Source organism: Oryza glaberrima, chromosome 3 (assembly GCF_000147395.1).
Source record: "Oryza glaberrima chromosome 3, OglaRS2, whole genome shotgun sequence".
NCBI lineage: Eukaryota > Viridiplantae > Streptophyta > Magnoliopsida > Poales > Poaceae > Oryza > Oryza glaberrima.
This window is the reverse complement of record NC_068328.1, coordinates 26239967-26260534: the sequence shown is the minus strand read 5'-3', so window position 1 is coordinate 26260534 and position 20568 is coordinate 26239967. Positions and strand designations below refer to the sequence as shown.

The following is a 20568-nucleotide window of genomic DNA, read 5'->3' as shown; positions in this document are numbered from 1 at the left end:
ACTGAAGTTTGGCGATAGCCGGTAATCCGCCCTCCAGATTAAAATAAAATCCTGACGCCTTCTAGAACCCCTTGTCGCAAGCAAAAGCCCCATCCTAATCTTTCCCATCTGCAAATAAGAAAGACCACACATCGTCGGTCGGTCCTACTAATCATCCATCCCCCCCCCCCCCCCCCCCCCCCCCGGGCGATCTCTCCACAGACACGAGAACATTGAGAAGCACGCGCGACAGGAAAAAATCACTGTCCGTGCGACGTCACCTCGCCCACGCAAGACGCTGTCTCGCCGGTCGATCGTTATGTACCCACGCCACGCGAGTACTACCATCGAACAGCACAACCATCGATCGGCACGGCTCGGTTTTACGGTCGCGCGACTCCGAACCATCCAAGGGAAGACGCCGACGGCGACAAAAAAGAAACCCAGGATACCGCCCCGCCCGCCCGTCCCGTCCGACGTCCGCGTCACGCACGCGCGCCTGCTCTTGCCGCTCGATCCGTTAGAGAAGTTTAATTTTATAGCCATCTATTACCTTTAAATTATTTATAGTCAAATTTTTTTAATAGGATATTTATAGTCAAATTAATAATCAATTTATACAATAGTTATCTATAAATATAATAAATATATGCTACACTATTAATTTCTGATCCCACCTGTCATAAAGTTCGTGCTACAGCTGGCTATAAATTTATAGCACACGACTCTTCTCTTTTCTTTTTATCTCTTTAAAATATATTTATGGCTATAAATCTACTTTTCATCTCCTTAGAGTCTGCTCTTACTGATCGGTTCCGTCTCCACCCACCGTTGCGTTGAGTCGTTGACCCGCAGTTCCCCTTTGTTTTCCACGTGTTTCTTCTACAAATCGCTTGGCGCCGCGTCCGTGCGAGCCCCCAGCCGCCGCCGAGCCCCCACACATCCATCCACTCTCGCGGACTCTGACCAGCTGACTGCTGCGAAACCCGCCCGCACGGGCGCACGCGCGCGCCCGCGCCCGCTACAAATACGCTGCTCCCCCGCACGTACGCCGCCGTGTCTCAGCACGAGCTCGATCGTTTCCCTTCCCCCCCAACCTGAGCATTCCAACTTCCAATTCAAGCGCGCGCGCGAGAGCCGATGGATCATGGCGGCGACGAGAGGAGGAGCGCCGGCGCCTACGAGGCGGCGCTGAGGGCGGTGCAGAGGCCGGCGGCGAAGCCGTGGCGCGGCGGAGGAGGAGGAGGAGGCGCGGGGGGATCGGCGGGTGCCGCGGGGGCGGCGCCGCCCAAGGTGTACCGCGTGGCGCCCAGGGACTTCCGGGAGCTCGTGCAGAGGCTCACCGGAGCCGGCACCGCGGCGCCGGCGGTGGCCATGGGCGCGAGCCAGGCTGTGCCTGCGCCCCCGCCGCCTTACGCGGGTGTCCCGGCGCACGGGCAGAGCGACGCGGCGGCGGCGGCGGACATGTTCGACTACGCGTCGTGGTTCTCCGTGCCGCTGCTCAGCCCGGCCTCCATGCCGGCCGCCGGCTACGACGGCCAGCTCCACCATGGACATGGTGCTTTACTGTAGTTTTAGTATAGTCGCTGTCCTTGTAAGATCGAGCCAAATTTTGCAGTTCGATCGCTTCTTCTTCCTGTCGTAGAACGCTTGTATTAGTTTCTTCAAAAACAACAAATTCAAAGAATTCGATGAATAAACACATGAATTAGTTCTCGGCGGCATAAGGAACACAATTTTCAGTGTTTAATGATGTGACTACCCTCTTTGGTTTGACTATTGCTGACGTGTAAATTATTCCCTGGTTATCTTGGGTTCATCGTTAGCTAGGCCTAGGCGGCTGTGGTTAATAGAACTTAATTAAGCTATCGTTGTCAACGTTGAAACTTTTGTTATCTAGATGGCTCAAATTTAGCATGTGAGAATTCGGCTTATCAAATTTCGCATCTTCTTGTATTAAGTAATGTACGCTCACAGACAAAGGTAATGGCATGCAGTTGCTTCATTTCATTATGGGCGTTCAGGGGATGCTTGACTAACCGGACCAAGTTGAGTACTCCATCCTCCGCTCCAAAAAATAATATAACGTTTATCTTATTTAAAAAATCAACATAAATATATAAAAGTATAAGTTAAAATTATTTTTTATGATTTAAACGTCACAGCATAAATAAATAATATTTATATTTTTAACAATATGAATAGTCAAACGTCGTGAAAAAAAAGTTAAACAGTGTCGTATATTTTAAGACGGAGGTAGGAGATAGTAGTTGAGTAGGGATATATTTCACCTGATTTTACTTTCGATGGACAACATAAAGGATAAATTGTCATCAACAATATCTTATCGTTAGGGTTATCGTTGTCTACTACCTCCGTCCTATAATATAAGGGATTTTGGGTGGGTGGATGTGTGTCCAGATTCATTGTACTATAATATGCCATATCCACCCAAAATCCCTTATATTATGGGACGAAGGGAGTACTTATCTAGATTAGAGTGACATATCCACCCAAAATCCCTTATATTATGGGACGAATGAAGTACTTATCTAGATTAGAGTGAAAATTCGCCGACACGTTCAATTCATCGCTTGAACGGGCTGCGGTTGATGGCACGAGGAAGTGATCACATAGACTCAGTTATATTTGAATTTTATAATTAACCTATAGGTTAATTTATCCCTCCCCCTAAAAAAGAAACTCTAGCTAGAGTTTCTTTTTCTGTTGATTTATCCCTCCCCCTAAAAAATAATTTTTGGATTGCTAATAGTAGAAATATAAAGGTTTACCTTAATTAAAAATTATTTGTTTGTTTTTCTTGGTTAATAGGTTATAAATCAGCCGGTGAGACTCGAATTCTTACGAAAGATCTCAGGGAACCATGTCCCCTGAATAATAATGCCACGGTAACTTTCTCATGCTGATCCATTGGTGAATTCCTAAAGTCTCGGTACAAGTTTGATGAACAACCAAGGAAATTGAAAGAAACTATATTTTTCTATATACTAGGTGAGATCCGAGCTTTACTGCGAAATGCATATATAGATGAATTGGTGTTAAATATTATAAAATAATGGATGGATATATATTAAAATATTTGTGGAAATAATGTGATCAAAATGATTTGGCATACTTATACGAGTCATGCTTGCATGAGATGAGATTAAAAATGCTATTGTTTTGAGACTATTGTCATCCAAACTTATAATTAACATTTAACATCATAGATGAGCTTAAATGAAAAATTTGTCCACTCCAAAATTGTATATCTCGTCTATATCTACAACTTTCATATAGGTTTTATCTTCATCTGAGATTGTTTAGAAAATTTAAATATTCATTTATGTAAATAGATCCGAGACATTAAAACACAGTTTCGGATATCCAAACGACCTTCAATCAAAAAGTCGTCTACTATAAAATTGTAGGTCTCATCAAGCTCTACAAATTTGATATAAAATTTATCTTCATCCGACTTTATATGAAAATGTTAGATAAAAAATACACATATATGAGTTGGTGTCATCATAGGTGTCTTTTTAATTATAAACCGGAAGAACCAGCACATATGTGATGCATATATATACTGATTCATGATAAAAATCGATACCTATGACATCACACTTATATATGCCGGTTTTTTTTTACAAACTTGTACCGAGTGATTATAGGTACCGATTTATTAATTTTATACTTGAAAAAGGTGAAATTAATTTTATACTTGAAAAAAGTGAAAAATAAAAAGCTTCATGGGTGTCCTTTTTTGGTAAACCGGCATCTATAATACCGGTCTCTATGTGATGTTTTGTAGCAGTGTTAACTTGGCATATCAGTAAAACCAGTTATCTATACTACCGGAGGACTTAATTTAACGCAGTTTTATAAGTTAGGAGTTCAATATTTCTACTATTACGGTTTAAAAATACCGATTAAACTTGATGTAAACATGAGGGGTTGCAAGCGAACTTATTATGTGCAGAAACCACCCCCACAAGGCGTCAACCTTCAAGGCCTGTGACAGTGTCTACTGTGACTGCTGGGCCGTGAGCTGGGCCTGAGGGAGGAGGGAGATCCGTAGAGACAAGGCCACAAGTGGACGAGAAAGCTAGTTGGCGATAAGCCGCACGCCCCCCTCCCTGCGTGACTGGACACATGTCGCGCGTGGAGAGGGGGCGGCGACGCGCCGCGCGGGTGAGGAAGAGCGAGTTTTCCCTCTTTTTTTTGTTTTTTTTACATTTTTTCCGTTTCTGTTCGGTTAGTTTTCATTTGTTTTTTCCGATTCGGTTGGTTTGTCTTTTTTTTTTTCCGGTTTCTCTTCTGTTTTTTCCCGGTTTTTTTAAATTTTATGAATACAAAGTTTGTATTCGTATGTATACCAAGTTTGTATTTGTATGTATACAAAGTTTGTATACGCGTATGCAAAGTTTATATATGCGTATGCAAAGTTTGTATACGCGCATATAAATTTTGTATATGTTGTGTATTTTTTTAGTTTTTTTATTTTTTAATACGTATGTATATAAAGTTTGTATTTATCGTATACAAAGTTTGTATATGTCCTATATAAACTTTGTATACGTCACATATATATATATATATATATATATATATATATATATATATATATATATATATATATATATATATAAAAACTTTGTATATGTGTATATATTTTTTATACATTAAAAATATATTTATATATATATACGTATGTACTTACTATATACACATACGTGTGTATATATAGTATATACATACGTATAGAAATAGTAGATTGGATAGAGAGACTAGAGGAAGGGGGCGACTGATCGCGCGCGCGCCTCCCCGCGCAGCTGATCGCGTATCAGCCGTCCCCACAAGTGGACGGTGCAGCATCCCTGGCAGGGCGCCGAGGCCATGGCCGGCACAGCAGTTCAGCAGTGACAGCAGCGACTCCAATTCAGTGTTGTGGAAGACGGTATACGGATATCGGACGGAGAGGGTACCGCTAAACGATTAATCGGAATGCGGACGATTAATCGGAATTTGGCGGAAATATAACGTTTTGAAAATATATGTACATAGTTGATAATAGTTTTCCCTTCTATATATCCTTACATAGAATAACCATATATGATATTTAAATAAGTTCATAATGGATAGCTGTTACTGTATATCTCAATTCTCACGTAGTGATGGGTTTTGTTCATAATGCATGAAATGAATTATCAAGAGAATGTAGTACATAGCATAAATGACCGTAATCAAGGTTCCAAATAACATATGTATCGGCTCCATCAAATACAAACTCCAATAACGTGATCATCGTCAAAATCAAGGAACTCAGGTTCAAACTTTAGAGGAAGTCAGTTCCTTGTCATTTTACATCTTTCTGCCTTGTGAGAATTTTGGAAGAGCAAACTTCTAGTCAATAGTAGTAAAGGGCACAGCTAATGAGTTGGATTGTGGAATCGACCTTTGTCACCACGCCGATTATACGGCTGATTAGATGGAGACGGACGATTTAATCAGTAATAATTGGATTTATGCGTTCGTTACCGACTAATGATGACCGCATCGGCGTGACGTGACGGACTGATCTCCGTATCCGTATTATCGGACGTATTAACGGCCGTTAACATCGTTTTCACAACACTGCTCCAATTAGGAAAAAAGAGGAAATGATCACAAAGAGGTAATTGATGACCTTATTTAATTTGAAAACCATTACTCATTAGCAACTACAAATTACCCCATTGACAAGTAGTGTAGCAGCATTGCAGCATCAGTAAGAGAACAAGCCAAGAGCTAGAAGCAGAGGAGTAATGCTTTTCTTCTCTCCTGACCCACCTAAATTTTGGGTGTTCTCTACCACTGGGCACAGGCAAGCTTAGGATGATGACCAGCGCACAAATCTCACGCAAGGAAGGGAAGTCGTTTTGATCCTGGGTATGTCCCCTCTAGTTTGTTGAACTATTTATTCTAAAAAATTAATATAAAATCTTAATTTTGAACTCAACTAACACAATAAGATAAAAAAAAGGATTATTCATAGATTGAATATGTCTTTTTCTGTATGTGTAGTTGAATTTGAACTTGTTTTGGTAGAGTGATAGATGTCGGTGTACTCTACATCATCAATTGTTTTGTATAACTGTTTGTATTTAATTCAGAAGAAAAGAAAAAGATGCACGAGGGACATCACTCCAGTGATTAGAATCCGGTTCCACAATGGGAACTAGATTCTCTGCTGTTTTCCCAATCACCTGACTAGCAAAGATGTTTACACATAGCTAGTTCTCTTTATTGATTCATGGCGATGTACTATACCACACACACGTACCACAACCAGCTAAAAAACAGAGAAAGGAACTTAAACAAGAACACACTGCATGCATCTGATCTGATTATAGCTAATTAATTAAACACCAGAAAGCATCACCTCAAACTTTTAACCGCACATATATATATATATCCTCTTCATCACACACCCTACTTGTACTCTTCACAGAACCCAGTGAATCCGTGGTGCCGGCGCCGATATATCGAACTCGGCGTTTGGGAGATTCAGCAGTAGGCGGTGCACTTGGTCTTGCAGTCGATGGTGCAGCCGCCGCCGCCGCCCCCGCCGCCGTAGCCCTTGCCGGAGCTGCTGTAGGACGAGAAGCACTTCTTGGGGCACGTCACCTTCTTCCTGTAGCACGGGCCCTTGTCGGAGCACACCACCGTGGGCACCACCACGCCGCCGCGCGAGTACCCGCCGCTCGGCGTGCCGTACCCTCCGCCCCACCCGCCGCCCATCCCGGGCACGTTGAACCCGCCCATGCCGCCGCCCATCCCCGGGATGCTCCCGAACCCCGGGATGGTCGGGATGCCGCCGCCACCGCCGCCGCCGGGATTGGTGCCCGGGTAACCCGGCTGCACGGACGGCTTCCTCCCCGCCGGCTGCTTCTTGGCGGATGGCGCGGCGGACATGAGGTCGCGGGCGGCGAGGGGGGCGGTGGCGGAGAGCCCGAGCAGGAGGAGGAACAGCGCGGCGGCGACGCGGGCGGTGCTGGCCATGGCTAAGCTTTAGCTAGAGCTAGAGTGAGCTCCCTCGTCGATCTCGTGGAGTTAAGTAGGGAAGGAAGAGTGAGGGTGTGTTAAGTAGTGTTAAGTTTTTGAAATATATGGACCAAGTGTATGAAGTATTAAACGTAAACTAATAAAACATATTATTTATTTTACCTATAAACTGCGAGATAAATTTATTAAGTTTAATTAATACATTATTAGTATCACATGGTTAAATTATGGTGTAATTAGACTTAAAAGATCCGTCTCGTAATTTATATGTAAATCGTAATTTATATGTAAATTGTGAAGTTGATTTTTTCCTATATTTAATATCATACGTATATATTTAAATATTTGATGTGATGTTTTTGGCTAAAATTTTTTGGATATAAAAAAAGGCAAGGTGGGCAATAAAGGTGGCAAGATATGGAGGAGGTTGGGGAGGCCACAGGCGCAGCGCATCACCAGCAGTGCAATGTCAGTGGAGTGGAGTTATGGCCTCTCTTTGAAGTTTGAAGTTTTGGTCCGGCTCGCCACCGGCGGTGCTCTACCTTTTGACTCCCAAATCTTCCATGTCATCATCATCATCAATGAAGGATACATTACGATTTTTCGTTTGGTCGCCGGCCAATAACGCGACTCACGTGAACGTCCGTACTTGACACGCCCGCGAACGTTGTGCTACACCTGTTGTTTTTTTTTTGGGATAATAAAAGAAGAATATTTTTTATTAAGAAGAGTAAAAGTATTTACAGGTGTTGCAAAACCAAGAATGAGGAGGAGAAAGAATACATGAGAAAAGGACTAAAGGCTACTCTCACGGAACATTTTGCGACCTAACTGTCCTCGCGTTGTCGGCGTTGGAGCTGCCATATCACCATCTCTTTTGCCATTGCCTTCCCAACCTCCTCCAGTTTTTCTGTTATTGATTAAATACATGATTATTTCGCTCTTTCCAAATTGACCAAGACGTAGGAGCAGCGATAGTGTCGAATCCTTGGTGTTTGGATTTGGCAATTTTTTCCTGTTGTCGCACAACCAACCATGTAAGGATCCTTTATTCATTAGCGAGCATTTTGGGTGATCGATTGTCCTGAGCATCAGCCACCAGAGCTGTCTCGATTTAGGACATGTAACCAGAATGCGATCGATGCTTGCATCATGTTGAGCGCAAAGAACACATTGGCTAGGGTGCGGCAAACCCCTGATGCACAATATGTCCATCATCCAACATCGCTTCAGAGCAACCAACCATACGAAGTGGTAACAACGCGGTGGTGCGAGCGATTTTCAAATCGGTGCTGATTGAAAGGAGACTCTTGCAAGGAACAATGCTTGGTAAGTTGATTGAGAAGGGAAGGAAGGGGGAGGGGAAGAGTTGGGAAGTTTCTCATCTTAGAGAGATACTAGGAGATGCAATGGCCTAAAGTTGGACCATGGAGATGGGGCGCAACGACGGTATCGCTCGAGTTGTGAGGTCAGCAGCGGGAGCAAAGTAGAATGGAGATGTTAGGAGGCGAAGGGAGGTGCTAATAGATCCGCTCACCAAAGGTGGAGAAGGGTGGGGCAAATCAACTATAAGAGACGGATGAGGAAGGCTAGGTAGGGGCACCTCACCAAAGCATGAATGTGTGGTGGAAGGGAGGCGTCAATGTCCGGCCGTCCATGGTGGAGATGCGGAGGATGGGGGTGTATAGGTAGGGGTGGGCATTCGGTCTAACCGAAAATTTCGGTCTCGGTCTTCGGTCTTTGAAAAGTAAAGACCAAATTTCAGTGAAAAAATGTCAGGACCGACAAATTCGGTTTCGGTCTCGGTCCTGACCGAAATTCAACAACATTTTCATATATGCAAAGAAATAATGGAAATTTTCAACACAAAAATCACAAAAAAAAATCGTAAGCACTTATGAGTAAAGACTCTTATTATGTTACATGCCTAAAAGAAGTAGGAATGTGAAAATTAGAGTTTAATCCTATTAAATATAGTGGATTGTAGGTTGTATTTATGCATTTTTTTGATAATTCGGTCTATTCCGTTACCCGAGGAGACTAACCGAATTGACCGAACAAAATTCGGTCTTTCACTACCTAGGACCGAATTGATGACCGAATTTCTTGGTCTCTGTCTCGGTCTTTTCGGTTCGGTCTTTTTTTCCCACTCCTATGTATAGGAATAAGGGGTAAGATCTCAACCGTTGGATTACAATTGTATGGTCCAAAAATTGCCAGATTTGAACCTAATTTTCTATCAAATTATATATATAGGTAATCCCTCTATTTTTCACAAGGAACATATGTTTCTCTTTCTCTATGGATTTAGGTATGTAGCTAATCCGATTGCCCACCCACTTAGCAGCAGGTTCGACATCTACTATAAAATAGAGAATCCACTTCACAACCACGTCTCTGCTAGGCAGCGTGTGGAATGGCCGGGAACAGACCAAATGGATATAATCCAAGCTGAGACTGGAGTTACGTGAACAGCCATATGATGGAAAACAACTTTCATGTTCATAGAGAGCAGTTCTTTTCGTTGAGAATAAGTCCTTCCCACATACAAGTCTGCAACTCAGGGCCTGTTTAGTTCGCGAAAAGAAAATTTTTGGGTGTCACATCAGACGTTTGACCGGATATCGGAAGAGGTTTTCGGACACGAATGAAAAAACTAATTTCATAACTCGCCTGAAAACCGCGAGACGAATCTTTTGAGCCTAATTAATCTATCATTAACACATGTGGGTTACTATAGCATTTATGGCTAATCATGGACTAATTAGGCTCAAAAGATTCGTCTCGCGATTTTCCCCCTAACTGCGCAATTAGTTTTTTTTAATTTATCTATATTTAGTACTTCATGCATATGTTCAAAGATTCGATATGATGTTTTTGAGAAAAAAATTTTGGAAACTAACCAGGGCCTCAATGGATTAACATCCCAGTCGTGCACGCTGTTTCGTCACACTTGAATCGGATGCATGGCACGTAGTACGTGTGGTGTGCAACGGTGTAAAAGGCATCCGGTGGAGCGATCAAGCAAGTCGCCGACAGTGAACGTGGGAGGAATTGAAGGCGAGGGAGACGGCGGCTGATGCTGCGGCATCATACAGCTCACTTTCTGGCACCGGCGCTGCTCCTGTGTTTCAATTCGTTCAGACTTTCAGGTCATTTGGGGGTGAACATTTATGAGGCTTTTTATCTGAACCTGGACAGTGCTGAGGCTGTTTCCAGATTGGAGAACGGAACACCCGAATTCCAGATCATTTCTGAACCATCCACATTGTAAGGCCGAGTTTAGTTCCTAACTTTTTCTTCAAACTTTCAATTTTTTCATCACATCAAAACTTTTCTACACACATAAACTTTTAACTTTTTTCTTCAAACTTTCAATTTTAGTCAAGCTTCTAATTTTAGCGTGGAATTAAACACAGCCTAAGGTTGGAGTAGGAGTTGTAGGGCCTGTTTGGGGGAGCTTCTAACTGTTGCAGCTTCTCCCAGAATTAGAAGCTTCCCTAAACGGTACAGCTTTTGATCCAGATTCTGAGAAGCTGTAGTTGTAGAATCCAGGAAATGAACTAGAAGCCAGAAGCTGGGAAACCCAGCTTTTCCATATTCTGAGAAGCTAGCTACCAACCAACTGTTTCTCAGAATCTCAAGCTCCCCCAAACAGGCCCGTAAGGCCATCTACAATCGGTATCCCCAGGTCGTGCCCCTAGCCGACGTCGTCTTGTTCCAAACGGAAAAGCAAACGAGGCGTCCCCTCGCAGGACTGCGCGACGCCTCACTGGGGGACGCGCCCCCAGCTCGTTCTCGCGCAGGCGCTCGGGGTGAAGCAACCCATTGCGTGGGTAGGTTCTTGAGGCGACGCACCCCAGAGCTTCGATTTCCTCTTCCACCCCTCTCCCTTTTGTCCCCGGCCCGTGCGTTAAGGGCGAGGCTGAGGCGCCGCTCGCCGCCGGAGCGAAGAAGGGAGGGCGAGGAGGGAGGCGGCGCCGGCGAGCGCGGTGAAGAAGGCAACGGCGCCATCGTCGATGCGGCCACCGCCGGCACCACCACCGTCTCCTCGATGTAGCCGCTCGCCGTCGGAGAGAAGAAGGGAGGGCGAGGAGGGAGGTGGCGGCGGCGAGCGCGGTGAAGAAGGCGACGGCGCCATCGTCGATGTGGCCACCGTCTCCTCGAAGCAGCGCGGCCGGCGCCGCTCCATCCGCCGGGGGGCCAGATCCGGCCACGGCGGCGCCGGATCTGCCGCCTCCAGGGTCGCCACCGCCACCTTCCACGAGAGAGAGAGAGAGAGAGAGAGAGAGAGAGAGAGAGAGAGAGAGAGAGAGAGAGAGAGGCCGGATCTGCCGCCTCCGGCCACCGGACGACGACGACGACTGCCGCCTCCACCCCGTGCCCTTGATTCGGAGGCAGCGGCGGGAGACGGTGGAGGCGGCGGGAGAGAGAGAGAGGGAGAGGGAGGCGAGCGGAGGCGGCAGACGGCGGCGAGAGAGAGGGAAGCAGACGGCGAGAGGAACGACAGGCAGAGGGAGAGAGGAACGCGCGTACAAAGGGAGAAAGAGAGAGAGAGGGGGGGGGAAGAGCGGGGTAGAATTGGAAATAGAGGAAGAGGATAGAGGAGTTTTTTTTGGTTGGAACGAAATAGAGGAAGAGGATAAAGGAGTTTTTTTTGGTTGGAACACTCATTGGACTACTCAGATGTGGCCTGCATTGTAGAGGTGAGTACCCTCAGTTAGTGAGGGCACTTTAGAAGTGGCTTATATTGTAGATGCCCTACTCTAGATCAAGCTTTTAAGTTCCTTGTATGAAAGTGCAAACCAACTCAAAACAATTTACTGCAAGAGTCTCGTTCTCGGAACTCACTTGCTGCAGACCAAACCAGTTGCCTGCATCCAGCGGCGGTGGATGTTTTCTGCTATAAATTGCTGTATCTGCTCGGCTGACCAACCAAATTACTGTCCTAACTCATTTGCCATGCCTCTGCATCATCCTGCAGATAGGCCACACAAACAGCAAGCTGCATTCCATTGGGAGAAAACAGCTAGATGAGTCATTCTAAGGAGGACCCACTCGACCATGCTTTCTGCAAATATATCTGTATAACTCTCATATCTAACTTTCTTAGATAATGGATGGATAGGAAATCGGCAATCTCCATCCTCTGTTCATATATCTGTGATCTAAGCTAAGCCACTCTGTTTTATAGTATTCCTATCCAATATGAGCTACTATTGTACTACTCCTCTATAGTCTATACACGTAATGAACACCACTCAGGAATCGCTAACAATAACATCATGTCGTCGCACCGAAAGCAGGGGGCAAGTAGATAAACTCATGAGTTGGAAATTGCAAGTCACAGGCTAACCAAAAGCCAAAAGCAACCACAATGGCGGCCTAAGTGCCTTTTTTCACCACTGAATTTACATAGAAGAGTAACTAGTAGACTAGATACAATTTGTCAAGGCTCAGGTAACATAACTAATTAACTGAGTAGTACTAATAACTATTGTTGTGGGGAGATGGAAACAGGATCAAAGAACCTCTGTTGTGTTCTTCCCAATTGCCATCTTCTGCAGGCCAAAAAACACCACAAAATTCCCACCCTCCTGGCTAAATTCCTCAGCATGGCATCATCTGTAGAACTACAAAACTAGCAGAATATTTACTGAGATAAATGTATAACACACACACAAAGAAGGGCTTTAGTTGCATTACGAATTTGCAGAAGGGGAGGAAAAAAAAAAGCATGTTTACCTTGATAGCATCAGGAATCATCTTCATCCTCCCCATCTTGCACAAAACCCCCTCCCATCTCGCAAATCCAGTCCCAGACCTTCGCCGGCACGGGCATCACCGACAGCCGAGGCTGCCGGAGCAGCGCGAACTCCCTCATCCCCTCCACCTCGCCGCGGCCGCCGCCCGCCGCCTTCTTGATCTCCCCGAGCGCCACCGGCCGCCGGAACTCCCCCACCGCGCGGACGTCCACCGCGCCGCCGCTCGCTGCCTCCCCCTCCCCCTCGTACCACTCCCTGGCGACCTCCACGACGCCGACGACGCGGCGGGAGGCGGCGCCGGCGCCGGAGTGGTAGAAGAGGCAGCGGTCGCCCACCCGCATGGCGCGGAGGCCGTTGACGGCCTGGCGGTTGCGGACGCCGTCCCACGGCGCGACGCCGCCGCCGGGGGCGCGCGCCTGGTCGGACCACGACCACTCCCCCGGCTCCGTCTTGAGCAGCCAGTACTTGCAGTTGCCGGCGGCGGCGGCGGCGGACTTGGGTGCTGCTTTCTTCGCCATCCCGCGTGGATTCGGAGCTCCGGCGATCGCCGGGGTGAGGCGAGGCGGGTTGTTTTGGCGGGAAATTGGGCGGCTAGGGCTTGTGGTTGCGCGGGGAATTCCCAATCTCACCATCGTCTTCCCACTCCCGCTGCCTCTCCTGCTCCCAAAACGTAGTAGAAAGATGCACCTTGGTATGAGCTGGGCCGGGCTATCTATAAGCGGGCTTTGTCCAGATAGGCCCATTATGGGAAGGCCCAACAAGATAGATAGACAGGACGGACTTTTTCAACTTCAAACTGGCAAGGAAAAAGTATACTTTGACTCCCTCAACTATCGCCCGAGTATGATTCATATCCTCCAACCACAAAACCGGGTATATAGACTCCTCCAATTATCAAAACCGGTGCAAACAATGTCCCTCGGTGGTATACTTTGACTCCCTCAACTATCGCCCGAGTATGATTCATATTCTCCAACCACAAAACCGGGTATATCGACTCCTCCAATTATCAAAACCGGTGCAAACAATGTCCCTCGGTGGTATACTTTGACTCCCTCAACTATCGCCCGAGTATGATTCATATCCTCCAACCACAAAACCGGGTATATCGACTCCTCCAATTATCAAAACCGGTGCAAACAATGTCCCTCGGTGGTTTTGGAGGCGGTTTTGGCTGACGTAGCGCCTACGTGGTGGTCTTGACTAAGTCTTTGTCCTACGTGGCGCTTACGTGGTGGTCTTGACCAAGTCTTTATCCTACGTAGCGCTTACGTAGTATTAGAATAAAAACAAAAATAAAAAAAATATGTGCGACCCATATGTCATTCACACACACAAAAAAAAAGCATTGTGAACCCACATGTCATCCTCCCTCTTATTCCCTTCTTCCTCCCCTCTCTCTCCCTTATCTCTCTCTCAACCTCCCGCCTTTCTCTTCATCTTGGCCAGAGCGGCGGCGGGGACGGCAGTGGGGAGCGGCGGCGGCGGCGGTGAGGACGGGGCGGTCGGAAGCAGCGGCGGTGGCGGTGGGGACGATGACGGCGGGGAGCTGCGGCGGCTGTGGCAGTGAGAGCGGCGGCGGCGGCAGTCAGGAGCGGCAATGGCGGTGGCGGCGGCGGTCGGGAATGGCAGCGGTGGCGGTGGGGACGAGGCGGCGGCGGTCGGGAGCAGCCGAAGCACGAGCTGCTCCCCGAGCATGCCGTCCTCCATCTCGTCGGATGGGAGGTGGTTCATGGATGTCTTCCATGTCACCAACCGCCTCGGTTGCAAGCTCACCAACGACAACGTCATTACCTACATTTGAGCAGGTTGGTGGGTTTTCGTGGTGGTTTCTTGATGGAATAAGTCCATATTGCCTCCCTCAACTCTTGCCATTGTTTGAATCATCTCCCTCACCCGCAATATTGGCTCCCTTGGCTGTTTGGACAGTGGTTTCGTCCTACGTGGCACTTATAGGACCCACATGTCAGTGAGAAAAATAAAAAAATAATCCTATATGTCAACCATTCTAATCTTAATTATTTTTCTTTTCCCTCACCTCTCTCTCTCCCCTCTCTCTCGATCTCCGACGAGGCGACGATGACCCACCCGCCTGTGTGTCCGCTCCTTCCTCGGCTGGAGCCAGCAGTTCAGTTGTTCGCCCGCCGCCACCCCTGTAGCCCTATGCCGGAGCAGGCTCCTACGAAGGTCATGACAGTGCCCCGGGCGAGGGACAAGCACACGGACGGCCTCGTCTAGCCTGTTGACCTTGCCGTCTTGGTCACCGACGCCGCCCAAGGCACCATGCCCACTGGATTTGTGCGTGACAAGGCCGAGGGAGGCAAATCCGGTAGTGTCGCGCCCCTCCGCCACCCGGCGGCACATGTCCCGTGCTCCCTCGCCGCTAGGAGTGCTTCGAGCAAGAAGAGAGTGGAGGAGTGCTTGCGACAAGAAGTCTACGAGAAGGCACTAACGCCGGCAAGAGGTGGCAAGAAGTGCTCACGCCATCCTTGCGACACGATTCAGTCAAGCGGCAACGCATATGCCAAATCGCCATTCTTGAGATGCGATTTAGCTCTCATCACTCACCTCTTGTCTCGCCAGCAAGTCAGCAGGGAAATTCACCATTGGCCTCTTCGGCGACGAGGTCCCCGCCGGTGCGTCCCGGTTCTTGTCGCTTGGTGTTGGCTAGTCAAGATTGTGTGGGGCTACATGCAAGCAGGACGGCGTGATGTCACACCCGGCCATCCCGGTGACTGACCGGCTAGCGGCGGAGATGGACGCCGCACGCACACGCAATGCAGTGGGGACAAGAGTGGCGTCCACGGTCCACCCAACTCCCGCGGCAGAAGGCGGCGAGGCAGCGATGACCGAACAACTGAGCTTGTGGTGCCCGTCGAGGAAGAAGCGACCGAGCGAGCAAGCGAGTCGTCACTGGACACCGGAGGTGGAGAGAGAGAGAGAGGAGGAATAGAGAGGTGAGGAAAAAGAAAAACAAATAAGTGTAACGTAGGACATGTGGGGGTTATTATTTTTTTCTCACTGACCTGTGGGTCCCCTAAGTGCCACGTAGGACGAAACCGCTATCCAAACAGCCGAAGGACCAAATTTGCTCTGGTTTTCAAAGATGGAGGAGGCGTTATATCTGGTATTGCGGTTGAGGGAGGTGATTCAATCAGGGGCAAGAGTTGAGGGAGGCAATTTAGACTTATTCCTTTCTTGATTCTGGCTCAAGTGTTCGACGGAGTTGAGGTTTTTTGATGGCATAGATGGCTTCTTTGCAGTCTCTGGGGACGTGGAACAGGCCGGCGCGGCCGGCGGTGCTCGAGGACGAGGAGCCCCACGCGTGGACGCACCGCGGCCGCCTCGGTTGCCGAAATCGCTATTCAGCGACTGGTCGCGCGCCCTTCCCCCCGCGCGGATGGACGCGTGGCGCACGTAGTAGGGGGAGGGGGCGCGGCGGCCGTGTGCAGGGGGGCCCACGTGGGTTTTTTCCCGGTTTTTTGAGTCTCGGTTTTCCTTGTTTTTTTTTCTTTCTTTGTTTTTTCTGGTTTTCATATACGTATACAAACTTTATATACGCATGTATATACTTTGTATATGTGTATACAAACTTTGTATACGTAATTTTTTTCTCTTTTTTGATTTTTTTATAATATGAACGTACCTATACAAAGTTTATATACGCGCATGCAAAGTTTGTATACGCGTATGTAAAATTTGTATACGCGCATGCAAAGTTTGTATACATGTATTTTTTTATACGTCAACTTTTTGGTACATATAAAAATTATATATAAGTATGTATATACTTTATATACACATAAATAAACTTTGTGTTTTGTATTGATAAATACAAAGTTTATAAATATGTATACCAAGTATATACATAAGTATATATACACGTAGTAGTACAGTAGTACACTAGTACTGTTGTAGTAGTACTACTACTACTGGTAGTAGGAGTAGTTAGTAGTAGTAGTGCGCCAGCAGAAGCAATAGTAGTAGCAGCACCAGCAGTAGTAGCACCGGTAGTAGTAGCAGTAGGAGTAGTAGACTAGTACTAGAAGCAGCAGTAAGAGCAGACTGGTCGCGCGCCCACGCTCCCGCGCGACCAGTCGCTAGTTAGGGCCACCCCTCGGTTGCCACGTCTTCCTCCGCAACGAGGAGGCCGACACCGAGAGGATGGCGCGCATCGAGGCCCACCTTGGACACCTCCTCCGCGGTGACTCCAGCAGCGTCGGCGGCAGTGCCGTGGCCACTGTCCCCGCCGCTAGCGTCGCGCACGCCGAGCGCCGCCTCCACCAGCTCATGTCGCCTGACCGTGACCAGGAGGAGCGCGCGACGACATCCCCGAGACCCGCCGTGTCCGTTCAGAGCTGCGTGGAGCGTGGCTACTCGGTGGTCACCGTGCAATGCCGCTACCGCCCCAAGCTGCTCCTCGATGTCGTCTGCACGCTCACCGACATGGACTACGTTGTGTTCCACAGCACCATCGACACCACCGGCGACCAAGCGCACCAGGAATCCCACAATACTTTTTTTGTTATGTGAATGACATATGGGTCCCACATATTTTTTTATTTTTGTTTTTATTCTAATGCCATCTAAACGTCACGTAGGATAAAGACTTGGTCAAGACCGCTACGTAGGCGACACATCAGCCAAAACCATCTCCAAAACCACAAGGGACATTGTTTTCACCGGTTTTGATAGTTGGAGGAGTCGATATACTCGGTTCTGTGGTTGGAGGACATGAATTATACTTGGACGATAGTTGACGGAGTCAAAGTATACTTTTTCCTCATGACCCTATCATTTGGCTTATTCCATGAACAAATTATTTGCAAACAAAAAATAATTTGTGAAAAAAATCGAGGAAAAAAACCCCAAAATCAAATTGTTAAATGTTACATTTATTAAAAAGAACTTTTATATAAAAGTTTTTTTTAAAAAAAATCAAATAAACTCATTTTTAAAAATTGTAATAATTAATACTCAATTAATCATACGTGTGCTAAACCAAATTCCAGATTCAAACTAGGCTTAATCAATACTACTGAACTCTTGGGTAGTTGGGTATGAAACTAATTTGGAGCTATTTACAAAACACAAAACTCAATATCACAATGGTGTGCCCAAAATGATGGTTTGGAATGTTCCTTTCATCTGTGGATGTTGCAATGTTCCTTTCAACAACTAGGGCATACAGATACAGCTACCTGAAACTGTTCTAACAAAGGCTAGAGCTAGAGCATACTAATGGAATAGTTTTCACAATGTTGTAGCTTCAGCGTTCTGATATTGGGACTTCTTGTAAGCTTGGCAGAAGTTGAATCAGCAAAACTGGCTTCACTTGTGTTTAATTATGTCGTTCCAGTTTGCCCCTCTTTTGCTCCCTCTTGCTGCTGCTGCTGCTGCTGCTGCTGCTTCTCTGCCCAGTACTTCTGAAGAGGTGGCCCAAATATAACATTCCCAGAGATCACTCCAATCCTGTAATTGTTTGTAAGACAGAATGACCATGAATATCAAAATAAGCTTGACAATAACAAGACATCTGCTTATAATGCAATGAAGCAGTTATTCAATGGTTAAGATAGCAAACAAAGCGCTACAACGAAACAGCACTAGCTGAGAGCAAAATCAATTAAAAAATTCAGAGAGGATTCCAAATAGCCACTGAGCCACAATAGCTACAGGCAATCATCTGTAGGATATGGCCAGTCCTAATAAGATGTGATCAAAGGATGCTAAGGTAATTTCTTTCGCCACACTGTTTGGAACAGGGAAAGTTTGCCCCATTCCTGCCAGGTAAATTTCAGGACTATGATTATCTTTATTACAGTGTAGACAGATGTAGATGAGCATTTTCAAAAATACCAGGATATTAACAGTCAAAATGACATAAACAAACAATTTAATGCATTACAGGGGAAAGTGGGAAACAAGCCTATAGTTGGACATAATGTGATGTACAAGTTGGCGCCTACTTTAGTGTAGATCTTTTCAGGCATGCAACTATCATATCTCATATTAAAGCGTACTGTAGCATGTTAGTGACTTTAAGCTGAACAAGGATGTCAATTTCATACAATAGTTTAGATACAATGAAGGTACGTTCATAACAATAAAATATGTCACTTTTTATTTGCTTAAGATTGAAGTCACGGTTACAAGTGCCGATTACCATGAATTATCTCAGCCAGTCAGCCCTAACATTTTTAATCAGAGTACAGAAATGTATATGCAGTTGTTCCACATATATGCAGAATCCCTAATGCAATTGCCAAGAAAACAGGAATACATCCAATATCTTTTCTAATGAAACACAAGGATGCTTATTCACATAAGAACAAGGCACCATTGTATTTTCCCCCCACAAAAAAAAAAAAAGGTATCGCATTCCATCATACATGGTTTTACTTGCAAAATACTACTACTAGTAGCAGAGCTTCAAGAAACACTGTTTTTACTATGACATGAAACGGCAGGATTCGAGAACAAGCCTTCCAAATTCACCCCATCTTTGATATCGGTGGAGATAATTTGTCCAGCGTAATTTTGCTCCATATCAAATTACTACCGAGACACCCATTACTCTTTCCCTTGAAACACTAACAAGTACTCCCTCCGTCCCTAAATATTTGACATCATTGACTTTTTTAAACATATTTGACCGTTCGTCTTATTCAAAAACTTTTTATTGCGTCAATTGCGTCAAATATTTAGGGACGGAGGGAGTACTTCACAATCGTTGGCTTGGCCGCCTGGGCGAGAATCAAGCGTGCCACCTACTAGAATAGTAATATGAGATAGCAAGAACCAGATGGAACTTCATATTAGAGGTCCCATCATGATCGGAACGCACAACATCAGGAGCCCCGAATCAACGCGGAGTGAATCTGGTTAGCATCAAGACTGGTACTAGGAAACAGCAGCCGCCGCCGCCGCCGCCGCCGCAGCCGCCGCGGCAGTAGATCTGAGCATCAGACCGATGGTGCGGAGAGGCGAGAGGATCGGAGAGAGAGGGTTGGAGAAACTCACACGACGGCGCCGGCCACCAGGGGGAAGGAGAGCCGCATCCTGAATTCCTGATCCCCCCTCTCGCCTTCTCCCCGCGGGTTCTTCTGTTTCTTGGCCCTCGCTATTTTTTCCCCACGATTTCTCCGGTCAGAGACGGCGAAGCTGAGACAGAAGAGAGAACCCCTCCAAGAAAGGGGAGAGAAGTATCGATCGCCTCCTGCGCCGTCCGATCAAGATGGCCCTGGGTTATTCTATATCGGACGGTTTGAAATTTACATCGAAGCATTTTTCACGATTTTTATAGTATTATGGAGCACTGGAGCTAAGTTTCTGTATTGTTTGATTCTAAAAGAAAATATTTGTTTTTTTAGAAAATAATATTTTCCAGGCTCCCGTCCTCCCATTTCGGATGGGATCCCCTCCATGTGCGCACAATGTATGCTATAGTTGGTTTCTCGAGTGTGATCCTCTCATCCGCTTTGCTAGCGTGCCCATATGTACACAAAATTTGACAATTTGACCCTTTCTAAAAATTAATTTTGCAAATAAACCGTGGCTAAAACTTATTTCAAAATTGACTTTTTTTCAGCGCCAAATTGTATGGCGCTGAATTTAGACACCTCAGTGCCACGTCAACTGCCGCTAAATGCTGTGCACCGCGTATGGGAGGATGAGTTGGCATGACAACGTGCATTCAACGCCGTGCTATTTGGCGCTGATATATCTAAGTTCAGCACCATACGATTTGACGTTGAACAAAAAAAGTCATTTTTGA

The 20568-nt window shown here is 46.4% G+C and overlaps 3 protein-coding genes and 1 long non-coding RNA gene across 5 annotated transcripts; 1 reads left to right on the top strand and 3 right to left on the bottom strand.

Annotated features, from left to right (window-relative positions):
* Positions 1-912: 912 nt before the first annotated feature.
* LOC127768353 (uncharacterized) lies at positions 913-1848 on the top strand. The gene has a single exon (XM_052293909.1). The coding sequence runs from the start codon at positions 1120-1122 to the stop codon at positions 1549-1551; it is 432 nt and encodes a 143-aa protein (XP_052149869.1). The 5' UTR covers positions 913-1119; the 3' UTR covers positions 1552-1848.
* A 4278-nt stretch (positions 1849-6126) lies between these two features.
* LOC127765939 (uncharacterized) lies at positions 6127-7116 on the bottom strand. Its single transcript, XM_052290918.1, has one exon. It carries the CDS (start codon positions 7021-7023, stop codon positions 6529-6531), a length of 495 nt encoding a protein of 164 aa, XP_052146878.1. The 5' UTR covers positions 7024-7116; the 3' UTR covers positions 6127-6528.
* A 5262-nt stretch (positions 7117-12378) lies between these two features.
* LOC127768125 (uncharacterized) lies at positions 12379-13438 on the bottom strand. Of its 2 annotated transcripts, none has more exons than XM_052293657.1 (2): positions 12772-13438; positions 12379-12667 (listed from the first exon to the last, which is right to left on the bottom strand). In XM_052293657.1, the coding sequence occupies exon 1, from the start codon at positions 13421-13423 to the stop codon at positions 12782-12784; it is 642 nt and encodes a 213-aa protein (XP_052149617.1). In that variant the 5' UTR covers positions 13424-13438; the 3' UTR covers positions 12379-12667; positions 12772-12781. The 2 variants fall into 2 exon arrangements, with proteins under 2 accessions (XP_052149617.1, XP_052149616.1); XM_052293656.1 differs by having other exon boundaries at positions 12379-12659.
* Positions 13439-17914: 4476 nt separating this feature from the next.
* On the bottom strand, positions 17915-20228 carry LOC127765902 (uncharacterized). The gene is made up of 2 exons (XR_008016174.1): positions 19815-20228; positions 17915-18263 (listed from the first exon to the last, which is right to left on the bottom strand). It is a non-coding gene; the product is annotated as an uncharacterized LOC127765902 (long non-coding RNA).
* Between the last annotated feature and the right edge of the window lie 340 nt (positions 20229-20568).

Bases quoted from the DNA above. Each gene is read 5' to 3' on its own strand.
- LOC127768125 (XM_052293657.1), bottom strand. From the start codon at position 13,423: ATGGTGAGATTGGGAATTCCCCGCGCAACCACAAGCCCTAGCCGCCCA.
- LOC127765939 (XM_052290918.1), bottom strand. From the start codon at position 7,023: ATGGCCAGCACCGCCCGCGTCGCCGCCGCGCTGTTCCTCCTCCTGCTC.
- LOC127768353 (XM_052293909.1), top strand. From the start codon at position 1,120: ATGGATCATGGCGGCGACGAGAGGAGGAGCGCCGGCGCCTACGAGGCG.